Source organism: Natator depressus, chromosome 1, assembly GCF_965152275.1.
Source record: "Natator depressus isolate rNatDep1 chromosome 1, rNatDep2.hap1, whole genome shotgun sequence".
Lineage (NCBI taxonomy): Eukaryota > Metazoa > Chordata > Testudines > Cheloniidae > Natator > Natator depressus.
The window spans coordinates 60,113,496-60,129,853 of record NC_134234.1 but is presented as its reverse complement, the minus strand read 5'-3'; the positions used below and the strand labels follow the sequence as shown (position 1 = coordinate 60,129,853).

Below are 16,358 nucleotides of genomic sequence, written 5' to 3'. Positions count from 1 at the left end.
CTGTATGAAGCTGAGATTAAAGGTTCATTTGAAATTACCTTTTTAAAAAAGGTTTTCCCCTTTAAAAATTTGCAGCTGGGGAGAGGAAAAGGAAAGCTGAACAAACCTTTGTGTATTTCTTTAGGGAGTGTGCAGGAGATGGAGGGTAGTGTATGCAGCATGCATTCCAAAGCAAGGTAGAGATTTAACACTTATCTTAGCCTGAACATGGAAATCAGAGATTCAGATTTTTTTTTTTAATAATGTATTTTTCAGTCTACAAGCAGATGTCTATTGCTTTGGCCTGTTAACAACAAAGTCAATTGTCCTTTTGTGAAAAGGATTATCTATGCCTCTGTTTATGTTAAGACTATCTTCTTACTACTCCCAATAGATATATTAGCAATTACTTATAGATATTGTAGAAACATTGCTTTAATGATGTGATTTTTTTTATTGATTAATATGACTGTGTGCCTGTTGATGTAAATAACATGCTGATTCTACTTGTTGCCCCCATACTTCAATATCCCCAGTCCACAGAGCTGCTCTTCTAAATCTTTTGTCTGCTGCTATGTATAACATATTGAGCATTATTTTATTAATTAGACTTTGTGTATCAGGCATTACAAAGTCAGTGTTTAAATTTAAACACTTTGATGCCCTCATTGTGTTTAGTATCACTTCAATTTGAAGAGATTTTAATCATTTAATAACTTGAATATACTAACCTTTTGAAAATCAACTCTTATGGCAGTTAGTAAGAGTTAATAGAGGTATTTGGAGAGAGAGAAAAACAGGTGGTGTATTTTTGACATAAGCTTTATGGATAATATTTTGCCACTGTGGGAGACTTTTGCTCAAATCCAGTTAATAGTCAAGTGTCAGACTCCATTTGATTTGTTCAAGTTTGATGTGGGTTTTAATCTTATAACCAACTGTAAGAATCGTAGTGGTAATTGATAAACCCTTTGATTGACACTGGTGTCATTCTATCTTGCATGGTGATCTTGTCATCTCTTTGAAGCTAAGCTGGATCACTGCTGGATGGGAGATTTCCAAAGAAAGCCCAGATTTGTAAAGGACTTTGAAATCCTTCGTGGCAAACCGAGCTGTATAAATTTAAGACAGGGCAGCTGCAAAACAGTATCCATTCCTTAGCTTCCTATGCTCATCTTCTGAAACCTCTGTGTTTGGGGCTGAAATTTTCCAGGTTTGGCTATAGTTAAATATTTTTGAAAGGTCAGGCTAAATCTCTTCAGCTGTTTAGAGAGTAAAAAATGCCAGCAAGCTGTTAGCTGCCATCCCCAGGAGTGGGGGCGAAGGTGTGGGAGGAGAAAGAGAATGTGTATGTCTAGATACAGGAATTTACAGGTTCAGCTGCTGACTCAAGGTGAATGTCCAGTGTGCCTATCCTTAAACTTACGAAAATTGCGTAAAAGAGTTAGTCTTCCACACCATACCCCCACACAACCTGAACTCTGCCCCCTTGCAGTTGGCAATAGGCAGTTCAACAAAACCATACCTTACTTGTCCACAAAATCTGCAATTTTTTGTGGTGGTTGTGCTCAACACAGCATTATGCCACTCTTCAGACACTCCTTACTGAATTAGATGTAGTTGTATTGATGCAGAAATTAGTTGCAGCAAGTTGCTAGATATCAAACTGCCATCTGAGCAGAGGAGCAGCTGCAGCTAGAGGAATCAGGGATCTTTTTTTTTTTTCCCTGGGCTGTGATATTCAGGAGATCAAACTGGATGAGCACAATGGCCCTTCTTGGCACAAAAATCCAAGTGTTTATGAAAGAGTTTCTGATGTCTGTAGGGTTTTAGGACCACTAGAATGACTGTGACCTCTGGAAGTTGACATTCCACTGGGCATATCAAGAAATAAGGGAATGTAAGAGTGCTTCACCCCAATCTAACTCTTGCATATTCTCAGTGCCCAGCACAAAACCCATATCTACACTGGCATTCATACAATAACCTGTATACTCTGTGCTGTGCTATTTCCCTGAAGCATTCTAGCAGTGTGATGGCATGCTTCACAGTGCACCATGACCCTCAGTTGGGGCTAACCTAAGGTGAAGTCCGAGAAAGAATAACTTGGACAAGGATTGAATAGCTGTTGATATCGAGCAACTCTTTGGTGCTTTATCTGGAGTAGGTGAATTGGTTGAGTGAAGGTCATGCCTAGCTAGCTCAAGTCCACTAATTCTGACCTACACGTGATCTTGATTACAGTGAACATGAGGCCTAAGTGTTTCCCCACACTACTGTTGTGTACTTTCCACACTGCCTGGGAAAGGTACAACCCTATAATCTCTCACAGAGAGTTGAGACATCGCCAAAAGGAGACTGAGTTAAGATTGTGTGGTGTGAGAGACATTACCTAAACAATGTGTTTCCTGGTTTTCAGAGATCCAGGCATAGGTTCATTTGACATTCTAAGGGTACAGATCACTGCTGGTCAGTCTGAACCATGTGTTGTTAAAGTTTTTTGGACAGTGTTTTTTTGAGGAAGTGGTGACAGTGAGGTGGGCATGATTGAGGGCGGAATGAGTGGTTTTCCTGGGAACACCTTCCTGTCTCTCAGCTACCTGTTCGGCCTTTCATGCCCCTTGGGCTGAAGGGTCATGTGGAGGAGGGAAGGTGGTAATCAATAGGTTGTTAAGGTATCATATACAAGCTGGAGGCGAGTTCCAGCCTCCTTAGCTAATTCAGGGGCTAGGGAACAGGTCTCTGCACAATCCTCGGCAGCACAGGAGCATTGCAATGAAGTGGCCCGTACATCTCAGTGGGGTGCTCTCAGGTGAATGAGAACATTTCATGGAGGTGAATGCAGCCTGACATCCAGTTCTGAAAAGTGCGAACTGCACTGTTCATCTCAATTAGTGTTCTCCTTCCCCCTCTCCCAAAGTACACAAAACCCTGTTGTGGCACACCAGTGGTCCAAACAAGTTTGAAAGCTCTTTGGGGTGGGGACTGTCTTTTTGTTTTGTTCTGTTTTTACAATACCTAGCACAATGGGCCCTATTTCATACCTTGGGCTCCTCAGTACTGTGGTAATAAAAATAAATAATAATCTCACTGTGCGCCTGTATTTTAGAGCACTTAGGTTATTAAAATCAGCTTCTTGTTGGGAGAGGTGTATCTAAGGAGTTCTTTGACCAAATGTGCCCTACTAGCTAGACTTGGCCCTAATATGGAACAGAAAATTTCATGGTAGTTTGAGAATCCATGTGGATTGTAGAACACTTAGAAATATCTACTCTTAGACAAGGCAAAACTTCACAAAGGAACCCCTTCCCCAAAACAGAATGAATGGCAAAGTGTAGTAATGTCCATAGACATTTTCAGGAAACTGCTGGGGAGAGGAATTGAGCTTGCTAGGTTCAATGACGACAGCATGTTGCCCTGAGCTGCTCTGGCAGGTGTTCCTGTATACACTCTTGCTCTTCACAAAGAACGAGTCTCTCTCATGGTTCATGTGCTTATCATTGTCTGTAGTACATCACCCAGATTCTAGCCACTTTGTACAGCTAACTTTAACACTTAACTATTAAATATTGCTTTTCATCATGGCAGTGTGTGCTGGACTAGTTGAGTTCAAACCCAATCAGGTGATATCAGCTTGAGGTGAATCAATGCAATAGTTTGAACCCCAGGCGTGTGCAAAAATAAAAGTTAGAAGAACCAGACAATTTTATTCAGTTCCTTTTTTTTAAGGGTGCTGTGTCCTGGGAATCCCTCAACCAAATGACTCTAAGGCCATGTCTACACTAATACTTATGCTGGCAAAACTTATGTCGCTCAGGGGTGTGAAAAAAACACACACACGGGAGTCATAAGTTTCACCGGCATAAGTGATAGTGTGCATAGAGCTATGTCTGTGGAAGAGCTTCACCCGCTGACATAGCTACTGCCGCTCATTGAGAAGGTTTTATGTCGATGGGAGAGCTCTCTTCTATTGGCATAAAACGGCTACACAACCAGCCTTACAGCGGCACAGCTGCATCGGTACAGTTGTGCCGCTGTAAGCTTGTTAGTGTAGACATGGCCTAAATTTGCATCACTAACCCACCATGAACTCTGGTGAGGTACTGCCATTTTCAAGACAATCTGAGCATGTGTGTGTATATTAGAGTACTTAGGGCTTGTCTATACATGGAGCTATTCAGGGACAGCTATTCCTGAATAACTCTGTGTAGACAAGCCCTTTGGAAGATCAGCTGTTAAACAGTAAGTTCATCTCAGTCTTAACTATAATGTGGCAACAGTCCCCCTATAATGCCTTCAGTACAAGGTGAGGTGGATCTTGTAAATGCGGTATACCTGCTGCACACCAGAGTAAGGAGTTTATACCATCTAAAGCACCACAAATCCATTGCTTCCAGAACAAGCTCATTGGTAAGTATGCAGTGCTTGTAAACTGTGAAAGCCAAATAGCTCACAATTTTTCCTCCTTTTTTTTTCCTTTAAAGCAAAGAAAAGGGTATAGGCAAAGAGGTATTAAACTAAAAAGACAAGCTTTAATGCATTATTAAGGTTGCAATATCTAATGCTCAATATTCAGGAAATTATTAATAAAGAAAACTTAAAACCCTCCTCAATATGAGGTTATTATATATATGGTATCTTTGGTGGTTGAAGACAGCTAAAGGGTCAGAAAGGGAGCAGGAACTGTCATCACATTCTTCCATCCCAAGGAATATGGGGAGGGTGGTGCATATTTGCTGTTGCAGGCTTTATCCAGCTCTCTAGCAGACATCTTAATTTAGGAGTGTTACAATCCCCAAGAGAGCACAAGAGAGAGAGGAGTTTCAGACTTTGCCCTCTGGACAGTGGCTTTGGCAGTATTATAGGTGCTATACATCTGCCCCAAGAGGATTTCCCCTTCAGGATATATGTAGTCCATTGTGGAATGCAGTTAGTGAAGATTTTGCTTTGTTAGTGAAAGAATGGGGAGTTAAAACAATATTCCTTAGTATAAGTTGTGGCTGTTTGGGGAATCATACAGCTTATTTATTCCACTTTGAAATTATGAACTCTATATATCGTTGTCAAATTACAAATTCCATTTTGAATGTGGGGCTTGTCTGCCTTCTATGTTTTTTACCTCCATGTTGGACTGAAATTCCAAAGGATAATGACACAGGGCTAACAATGGAGGGTTGTTAAACCTTTGTAGTCCTCTATTCACATAGAAGCACTCTTGGACAGAGTTGGCTATTGCCCCAGAAGGACCAGACTGCCCAGGCGGGCTTGGTAACTAAGCAGTGGGTCCCTTGCTGTTGGACATAAAACACCTGATGAGGCTTGGCTTAGGGCATCACTGGACAAAGGGGACTGGAGGTTATAAAAGAAAAAGGTCTCTGACTGACATTTTAGAGGGGGAAGGAGAAGAGACCAGAGAGATTGTAAGTTCCAGATGAGAAGCCCTGGGCTGGGGGAGAGGAAGGATCCTGGACTCTCTAGAAATACCAACCCAAGTCCAAAGAACTCGCCAGAGTGGTGAGGAAGCTCAGGCAGGGATGTTCTATAGGCCTGGTGGTGGTCTGCCTAGATCTGTATATTTCTTGTGTTGTCTAAAGAGTGATTACTTTTTTGTAACCTTTTCAAAGTATCTGGGTTATGTTCTTCACCTATCATGTGATCCTAAAAGGAAACTGTAAAGCAGAGTGCCCACAGTGTTGGAGTTCTGAGAATGGGTGGGCTTAAGCAACTGGGGTGTCTTGAGGGTCAGCACAGGATTTTGGTGACCAAGAGTAGTGGTTCTCAACCTTTCCAGACTACTGTACCCCTTTCAGGAGTCTGATTTGTCTTACGGCCCCCAAGTTTCACCTCACTTAAACTACTTGCTTTCAAAATCAGATGTAAAAATACAAAAGTGTCATAGCACACTATTACTGAAATATTGTGTACTTTCTCATTTTTACCAGATAAATATAAAATAAATCAATTGGAATATAAATATTGTACTTACATTTCAGTCTATAGTATATAGAGCAGTATAAACAAGTCATATGAAATTCTAGTTTTCACTGACTTTGCTAGTGCTTTTTATGCCACTTGTTCTAAAGCTAGGCAGAAACCTAGATGAGTTGATGTACCTCCTGTAAGACCTCTGTGTACACCCAAGTTGAGAACCACTAACCTAAAGCAGCTGTCCATTTATGTTAAGGTGTAACAAACAGAGAGCCTGTACCCAGGTATTGTGCCAGAGAGGCCAAGGAAAGAGTGCTGAAGCCTAATCCAGACCAAGGGAAGCTTAAAAGCACACAGATCCACTGTGTTGGGACTCGGACATAGCAGTCTGCTGCATGTCCAACCTGGAAAGCTTTACCAGGGCTTTGACGTGTAGGCAGTGAGGTGGGATCATTATGGTAGTGTGTAAGCATTTTAAAAGAGGCTTTTTCAAGGGCCTAAAATTTTCTGTTTTTAAACTGAAAGCCAAGAGCAGATCTATTAGTCTGTTCTGGATAAAGCCAGATAGAAGCTGATCTTTCTTGAGCTGTTCATAATACATGCTTGCTGAGGAGGATGTTAGACAACATCTACTAGGTATAAACATTTTAAAATCCGCAGGTCTGTATAACTTGCACCCAGGAGTTATAAAAGAGTTGGCTGAGGAGATCTTTGGCCCACTAATGTTAATTTATAATAAATCTTAGAAGACTGGAAAAATGATAATATTCAAAAAGGGCAAGCAGGATGACTTATTTAACTGTATGCTGGTTAGCCTGACATCAATCCCGCGTGAAATAATGGAAAAGCAGAAATTGGATTTAATCAATGAAGAATGAAAAGATAGGAATATAATTAATACCATTCGGCATGGTTTTATAGAAAATGGGTCCTGTCAAATCTGAATTCATTTTTCGAGATTAAAAGTGTAGTTGATAAAGGTAATTACGTTGATTTAATATGCTTTTACTTTGTAAGGCGTTTGACTTAGTACTACATGACATTTCAGATAACGAATTAACACTATGCTATATCAATAAAGTATACATTAAATGGATTAAGAACCGGTTAGCTGACAGATCCCAAAGTAGTTATCAATGCGGAGTCATCACTGAATGGGGGTTGCAGAAGGGTCAGTACTAGGCCTGATGCTGTTCAATTTTTAATCAGTTATCTGGAAGTAAATATAAAATCACTGCTGATAAAACGTACAGATGATATGAAGACTGATGGAGTGGTAAGTAATGGCAAGGACACCTGTCATACAGAGCAGTTTGTAATGCTTGGTAAACGGGGCCCATTCAAAGAAAATGCATTTTAATACAGCCAAATGCAAAGTGATGTATTTAGAAACAAGGAATGGAGGCCAGATATACACAGTGAGGGGACTGTATCCTGGAAAGCAATGACTCTGAAAAGCATTTAGAGGCCCGAGTGGACAGGGAAACTCAGTATGAGCTCCCAGTGCAATACTGTGGGAGAAAATAGGCTAAAGCGATCCTACGATGTATAAACGGGAGCAGTGAGTAGGAGCTGGAAGCTGATTTTACCTCTATACATAGCAGTGACAAGACTGATACTGGAATACTACATCCCTTTCTGGTCCACACTTTAAAAAGGATGTTGAAAAATTGGAGAGGATGTAGAGAGGAGCCATGAAAATGCCTTAGGCTGAGAGCTTGCAGAACTCAGTCTGTCTAGCTCAGTGGCTCTCAACCTTTCCAGACTACTGTACCCCTTTCAGGAGTCTGATTTGTCTTGTGTACTCCAAGTTTCACCTGACTTAAAAACTACTTGCTTACAAAATCAGACATAAAAATATAAAAGTGTCACAGCCCACTATTACTGAAAAAGTGGTTACTTTCTCATTTTTACCATATAATTATAAAATAAATCAACTGGAATATAAATATTGTACTTTTCCGTGTCTAGTATATAGAGCAGTATAAACAAGTCACTGTATGAAATTTTAGTTTGTACTGACTTTGCTAGTGCTTTTTATATAGCCTGTTGTAAAACTAGGCAAATATCTAGATGAGTTGATGTACTCCCTAGAAGACGTCAGTGTACTCCTGATTGAGAACCAGTGGTCTAGCTTATTAAAAAGATTGAGAGGTGACTTGATTACAGTGTGCAATCACCTTCAGGGGGAGAAAATTCTGAGTACTGAAGGGCTTTTTAACCTAGTGGATAAGGGCATAACAACCACTAATTGCTGGAAGCTGAAGCCAGTCAAATTCAAATTAAAAATTAGGCTCAGATTTTTAACAATGAGGGTGAATAACCATTGAAACAAACTACCAAAGGAAGTAGAGGATGCTCCTTTTCTTGATGTCTTCAGATCAAGACTGGATGCCTTTCTGTAGTTATGCTTTAGCTAAACACAAGTTGCTGTGTTTGGGGGGGGAGAGGGGGCCGGGCCGGGCCAGACGGGCGATGAGCTTTGAGGGTGGGGGGCGGGGCTTCATAAGGAAGGGGTGGGCTGGGCCGGGAACTAACCTCCCCGAGCCCGTAGTTCACTCACCCGCCATACAGCCTCAGCTCTCCATGCACAGAACTGTCAGAAAAGCCAAATTCTACTTTATTGTTCTTTTGAAGGATTTAATTCATTCCTTAAGCAAAGCAAAAACGTATAAATGCAACCATGTTAAATGCCTGGCGTCTCTGCAGTGTCATTAGGGAGATCAGAGTTAGATTTTTAGGTTTCAGTAAAAAATAATTCAGTCAGCAAGGCACTGAAAAAACAACAGATGTAGTATACTTATAAAGAGAGTAGCCTGTGTTGCTCAAAATCCCTCTAAGCATTTTTTTTTTATCGTCAGTGCCATCTGAATGGGATGGTGGCACTGCAGTGCCCTAAAGCAAAGGCAAGTTAGTGATTCTTCAGGCTATCGAGGCGGGAGGCGGGGGGGCGACCTTACCCTTATTTTCAGATGTTCTTCCAAAGGAATGAGTTTGGCTTGATACATCAAAGTTAGGACACTCAGAGCTGAGAGTAAAATTCTGTCCTTACCATATCCTATTACATCTGGTGTTTGGATGGGCTGTCCAAACAGAGGGTGTATTTGGATGTGTTGTGCTGTCTACATGCAATAGGGAGCATTGGAGTGAAAAGGACATAGGAGGGTGGTATTTTAGGGATGTTCTAGATGTAGTCACCTGTGCTTGCTTTCTGTACAGTACTACTTTTGGGATTTGAGTCATTTTTCATTTCCCACAGTTGGAAAGTGCCATTGCATTGCTCTGTCAGTCATTGCTATTGCTCTGGACAATAGCTTGTTGCCACCAAAGCAACAAGTGGCTGTGTGTTGCAGACAGCTGGGTAGAGAACACAGAGTTTATTACAGCTGACAACTGAGGAAGGTAAACTTACAGTACAATCTGTTTTTTTACAGGTTTAAAATAAACAGTGTTAGTTTTAACTTTGTTCTATTACATTTCTTTTTGGAAAGGGGATTGTTTCATTATTTTAGAAGATTAAAAATAGAGAACTGTGTTCTAGAAATTTGTGAGTTAACACACAAGTATCTGAAACAACTTTGGCCCAGGATTCAAATTGGTAAGAAGACATAGTACCACTTTTCTGGTGATTGCTGCTTCAATTCTACTCCAGCACAGTTAATCCCTTTGATGCTGTACAGCTTTTCCATGCTTGTGTGGGGAAGTGGGAGGTAGTGTAAGTGTGATGGGTTAGTAGTCTAAGCAGCACAGCTCCTGTGTTGGCAGCTCCTCTGGTTCTGTGAGGCTTGGAGGCTCTCAAACCCTTCCCATCCAAGGAATTTTTGCTCAGAAAACTCCCTGATGTTCCTATATCAGAGTTTTCTGGAACCCTTCCTGAAGAGGGGACAGTCTGGCGCCACATGGGTTGTTAAATCTATATACCCGATGTTGCCATATACTTTCTACATTATTTACTCTATCCTTGCCCGATAAAAGATATAAATGAAAACAGTCCCTACCTGAAGGAGCTCACATTCTGAAATACAAAGGAAAAGGGGGGGGGGGGAGAAATAGTGATATAAGTAGAGGTGTGTTGCTTTATATGTATAAAATTGAGGTTTAAAAAATAGAAATGATTGATGAGGTGAAAGCTGAGGTTTTGTTGTGTTCTGCCACCAAGGCCAGCCTGTATATCATGGTGCTTATGGAATTAGACAACTGTCCACTATTTCTTTTTATCCTCACCATTCCATGTGCAGCTGCGTGCCTTATTTACTGCATACCATCCATATGCTGCACTTAATACAGCATTTTAAAATTTGTCATAGTATCATAGTGCCGTATAAATATTTAATGAATATGCCTTCACAACACCCATGTAGGGTAGGGAAGTATTATGCCCTTTCTATAGATGGGGAAGTTAGGCAGAGTAAGGCCAAAAGTTTTGTAGAAGTGTGTCCACTGATTTTGGGTGCCTCAGTGATTGAGCGCTCATCCTAAGACACTTAGAGTATTTCTACACTGCACTTAAAAACCCATGGCTGGCCCATGCTAGCTGACTCGATCTTGCAGGGCTTGGGCTAAGGAGCTGTATAATTGTGGTACAGATATTTGGCCTTGAGCTGGAACCTGGGTGTTAGGACCCTGCGAGATGGGTCCCAGATCTCGGGCTGCAGCCCGAGCCTGAAGGTTTACACTGCAATTAAACAACCCTGTAGCCCGAGTCCCATGAATCCGAGTCAGTTGGTATGGGCTAGCTGCAGGTTTTTATTTGCAGTGTAGACGCATCCTCTGGGTCTAATTTTTGACAGATGCTGTGGGCCTGGAGCTCCTGTTGGCCACTAGTGAAAACTTTTATGTGATACTGGGCAAGTCACTGACACCAGAGATCTGTGGGAGAGCTAGGGATGGAACAGAAGTTCTGTTTCACACAAGGTATGGATATCAAGTGTATCATTCTTCAGCTCTCTAAATAGCTGAATAGTACCAGACAAAAGGATTTATATTATGTTTTCTAAACTCTGAGCATAAATAGTAAGACAATAGTTGAAAAGGTGAATGATGTACAAGTCTGTGTTTTATAATAAAGTGTTTCTTTCTATTCAAGACAAACTTTCATTGGAAGGAATAGTGGTTCAACGTGCTGAATGCAGACCTGCAGCTAGTGAAAATTATATGAAACTGAAAAGGTAGGCATATCTCTTTTTATTATCAATGAGTCTGTAATGTCTTGTTTTGATGTTTTATCTCCTTTCCTGGTAAGAGCCAGATTATTTTCTAAAAAGTAAAACTATTTTATTTGCATGATTTTGTTTAGGGTTTAAAATTGGATTTAGGTATAACAGAGTGTGTAGTGCAGCGGTTTTCAAACTTTTTGAGCTGAGCTTCCCCTTTACAATTTTTGGTTGTTTCCCCCCAACCCAGACAAAAAGAAATGAGTCAAAGGGTGCAGATGGTGCTCCCTCCCTGATCCCCACCCGAACATTCCTCTGCGCCCCCCTGGGGGGGGACGCCTCACAATTTGAAAATTTCTGCTATAGTGTATATATAGTGTATATAAATATATCTAAATTTGTGCATATACATAGATGTTAAACTGTAATATAGAAAATAAAAAGGAATACACAAAGATGTGGTTTCAAGGTTTTCATTGGCATGGGTAGGACGATCATACTAAATGGTGGTGCAGGCTGCCCAAAATGAGTGCCAATAATACCTTATGCTGTACTGTTCCATTATGTGGTGAGCACATTTAAGAACATGAGAATGGCCACAGTGGGTCAGACCAATGGTCCGACTAGCCCAGTATCCTGTCGTCCGACAGCGGCCAATGCCAGATGCTTCAGAGGGAATGAACAGAATGCAGCAGTTTATCCAGTGATCCATCCCTGGGTGTCCAGTCCAAGCTTCTAGCAGTCAGAGATTTAGGGACACCCAGAGCATGGGATTGCATCCCTGATCATCTTGGCTAATAGCCACTGATAGACTTATCCTACATGAACTTACCTAATTTGTTTTTGAACCCAGTTATACATTTGACCTTCAACATCCCCTGGCAGCAAGTTCCACAGGTTGACTGTGGGTTGTGGGATGAAGTACTCTCTTATGTTTGTATTAAACCTGCTGCCTATTAATTTCATTGGGTGACCCTGGTTCTTGTGTTATGTGAAAGAGTAAATAACACTTTCCTATTCACTTTCTCCACACCACTCATGATATTATAGACCTCTATCATATTGCCCCTTAGTTGTCTCTTTTCTAAGATGAACAGTCCAAGTCTTTTTCATCTTTTCTCATAGGGATGTGGAATAATGTCCATAATCATTCTTCTTGTCCTTCTCTGTACTTTTTCCAATTTTAATAACCTTTTTTGGGATGGGGCAACCATAACTGCACAAAGTATTCAAGGTGTAGGTGTACCATGGATTTACATAGTGACATTATGATATTTTCTGTCTCATTATCTATCCCCTTTCCTTAGTGCTTCCTAACATGATTAGTTTTTTTGTCTGCCCCTGCACACTGAGCAGATATTTTCAGAGAACTATCCATGATGACTCCAAGATCTCTTTCTTGAGTGATAACCTCTAATTTAGACCCCATCATTTTTTATGTGTAGTTGGGATTAAGTTTTCTAATGTGTATTATATTTGTATTTATCAACATTGAATTTCATCTGCCTTTTAAGTTGCCAAGTCACCCAGTTTTGAGAGAACCCTTTGTAACTCTGTGCAATCAGCTTTGAACTTAAGTATCTTCAGCCATAGATAAAGTTCAGCCTTCCAGTAAGAGTCTGAAAACTCCATAGGGCTATTTTAATTAAATGGAATGCAACTTTCTGATCATCCTAAGTGGCTTCTGCGGGTGATCAAAGAACACAGGCAATGAAAATTGTGGATGATTTTAATGCTAGCAGGAGTTTCCTTCCAAACCAAAATTGAAAAGATTTTTCAAGTTATAGAAATAGTAAAGGCTTCACAGAGAAACCTTATACTTAAAATGGGAAATATTGCTAGGAAAAGTAGTAGGTAATATTTGTGGAAGTGGTACTTAGGAGCCTACCTAATTGAAAGTCACTCAGAAGGTTTTGAAAATGTGACTTCATCTGTAGAATCCATCCTGTAATTCACATTGGAGAGAGAGAGAGAGATCTGCTGGTTAATTATGCATTTTAAAAAAAAGTAATTTTTTTTATCAGTTCTAAGTTTATCCTTCAGTTTAATTAAATATCCTCTTAGTCTTGTATTATGAGGGAGGTTAAATAGGTCAGTTGGATTTACTTTCCGTATATCATTAATTAATTTTGTGTAACTCTGTTATGTCCTCTTATTTATCTTCTCTCTAAACTAAACAGTCCCAATCTTTTCATTATTATGTGTGGGTGTCCATGTATACAATTTTTATACACTGATTTACTGTAATTTCCGAAGGCTCACTATTGCAGCTACTTCATGGGCACTTCACAGTGCTGTCATGTTTTCTGCCATTGATACAGAATGGAATTTGAGCTACGCTGAATCTTTATTGAAGGGACTTCATTTTAATCTGGCAGATTTAAATATAGTCTTTATCTGTTTCAGAATTGTTTTCATCCCATTTCCTGAGCTGAACAGTTTCTCATTTTTTGCAAACTATCACCTATTAGTTGATCATAGCGGGTTCATATGGGAAGGTCGCAGAAGGAGGCCAAATGAAACTGACAGCTTTAATGAAATACTGTCCTAACTTTGAATTTGTTGGCATTTTACATTCTGATGTCTTGCCTGCAAACACCTACCTGCCCCAGACTATCATTTGTGTCTCTTGTCACAGTGAATGCCAGCAGGAGCAATAGACACAGAAAGAATAAATAAATGAAAGCAGTTTTTCTCCTGAGACATGCACCTTGGCAAGCTGAAAACTGATTGTAGCACTGGTTTTTCTTGTGGAAAGGTTGTGTCAGGCTTTCTCTGCTTAGATTTGAACTTCTCACATTATTAGAAAATTCTTATCTTTGAGCATTGAGTGGAGCCAAAAATTCTCTCCTAATAGAACTCAGTTTGATATTTAGCAGACCTGGTTATCACAACCTCAGAAGAAACTGTTCATCTTTTGTACACTTTTCCTAATGGGACCAGTAGCAACATCTAAACATTTTTCTCTAACTTCCTTTGCTCTCTCCAAGTCCCCACATGCTACAGAACATATTTAATGCTGTTACTTGTTTTGATTTAAGTGTAAAGATTGAGTGTACAGGTTATGAGATTAAATTTCATAAAACTTCTTTCCTTCACATTTTTTATTTACTACTTTGCTTTAGAGGAGATAAGCTTCCCAGAGGTAGAATTTAATATTGATAAAAAGACAAGAAGGGACAAACAAGTATCAGTTAAGCTTTAACTTCTGTAGTAACAAGGTCAATGCAGGAGAGAAGTACAAAACTGTAAAGTAATCAAAAACAGAACATCTTGAGGTATCACTAGTGAAAATGGTTTATTTGTGTATCTTACACAGACTATCAATATCAGAAGAGTTTATCACTGGGGAAAAATGATTGTTTTATGAAAATTCTCTAAAGAGAATGTGATTAAAATCATAAGGAAAAGCTGCTGGAACAAACAAGCAGTATAAACTAAAAGAAAAAGCGGACATAAGCCATTCCAAAATCGCTCGCCTCCTGCTATATTTAAAAAAGCTAAATTTCTACACAGATATTTTGAATGTCTGGCAGTTTGGGCCAACCAAGCGCATGCTGAGTACCAGTGAAATTTAATGACTGCTTACTCGACAAGTTGCTGACCTCTTTAAAAATTCTGAGTGCACTGACTGACTGACATTTCAATTTATAGCTGAAAATGAACACTATATTTTGATGTCAGGTTCTTTGCAAATGCCAGCACAACAGCAGAAGACATGGATAATTTGCTTGGTCTGCTACTTTGTTAAATTTTTCCTCTAGCTCTGCTCAGGCAGTTTGCTTTTCTACTTCCCTACACAATAAATGCATATGATTACTTATTCATGCACTTCCGCCTCGCCCCCCCGCACCAAAATGCAATGTGTGTCACAACTGCTGATCAGTTATTTGAGGTAGGCCATTTTTGTGTTCAACCTCAGGTTTGATCTGCTTGTCATTCAGTGTACCCAGGATTTTTAAGCACATAAATGAACATCTTGTTCTTGAAGTGAAATTCATTATATGTACATATAACAATTTATTGGGTTTTGGGTTGTTTGTTTTTGTTTTTAAAATCATAACTCATTTTTATGCCAAAAATGAGGACAATATTTCCAAGTTGTGTAATAACATTTTAGCTCCTTGTTTTACTTAAGCATATTACCTTACAGGACTTGCACAAAATTGTCTGAAGTTTGGGTTTGGTAGGCAGAAAAACTGTCCTTGGGAGATGTACGCTGTCTTCTACGAAGTGCCTGGGCAAACAACAACAACAAAACTACTACCTCTAGCAGTGAATATTTTAAAGATTTGCAGTGCAATTAATAAGCAGACCGTACTTATGCTTCTGGTCTCTAAGTCATGGTGATAAGAGCTTTTCCTTACTATATTACTATATTCTATATTTCTATTAAAATATAGAAAGAGAGGGAAGCAAGAAATTTGGAGTATTATTTAAAATGTTGTTAAAATAATGTGAATTTAATAATAAGGTTACGTGGATAAGTACTGGACTTGGGGGGTCAGGATACCTGGATTCTGTGTCTGGTTTGTCGCTGACCTACGGTGTGAAATCGAATAAGCCACTTCACCTTTCTTTGCCACTTCCACCACTCACCCTGTGTCTGTCTTGTCTGTTTAAACTGTAAGCTCTTTGGGGCCGGGTCTGTCTCTTACTATATGCTTGTACTATAATACAAATAACAGTTATCTGTCTTTTTAAATGAAATTAAAAAAATATGGAGATGCAAAAACTGGGAAACGTTTACAAAAGAGGGACTTGGTTAGGAAGAAGTATCTCCTTGACTACCTGATGAAGCTGTGTACATCAAAATCCAGAAAATCTGCAAGTTTGTCTTGTCTCAAGTATAAGCACTCCAAAATATTTTGATCTTTCAGAATTCTCTGTTGTTCAGCACAAGACTGATGAGGCCTTATGTTCTTTGAAGGGCTCTCGTGCATCCCTAAGATGTTTGGAGTTTGTTTTCTATTTCTGTTTATTTTGCTATAAGGAGGAAACCAGCTAGTCCTTAGTCATACCTAAGGCAGCCTATTATCATCAGTATAGACCTTCTGAGCCTCCCAGGAAGCAACAAAAGTACTAAAGGAGGAAATTGTCAGCATCGTCTAGGTCCTCTGTGCACCCAGCTGCATCTTCAAGGTGGAAAATTTGTCTCATATGGAGCTCCTAACAGACGACGTCTAGTGGATTGTTTGATATCTCCCCTTCCTTTGGCAACTGCTTTTTTTTCAGTTTCATGGGAGTTGGAGTTCTATAACAGACTTGGGTAATGGAGGTTCTTTGAGTGCTTGCTCA

At 39.8% G+C, this 16,358-nt stretch overlaps 1 protein-coding gene across 2 annotated transcripts in view; it reads left to right on the top strand.

Moving 5' to 3' along the window:
- GTF2F2 (general transcription factor IIF subunit 2) overlaps nucleotides 1-16,358 on the top strand; it is a 136,592-nt gene that overhangs the window by 41,980 nt on the left and 78,254 nt on the right. For both annotated transcript variants that reach the window (XM_074961238.1, XM_074961229.1), the window contains one exon: nucleotides 10,994-11,075. In XM_074961238.1, the coding sequence (XP_074817339.1) occupies nucleotides 10,994-11,075 (82 nt within the window). The remainder of the gene's footprint in view (nucleotides 1-10,993; nucleotides 11,076-16,358) is intronic.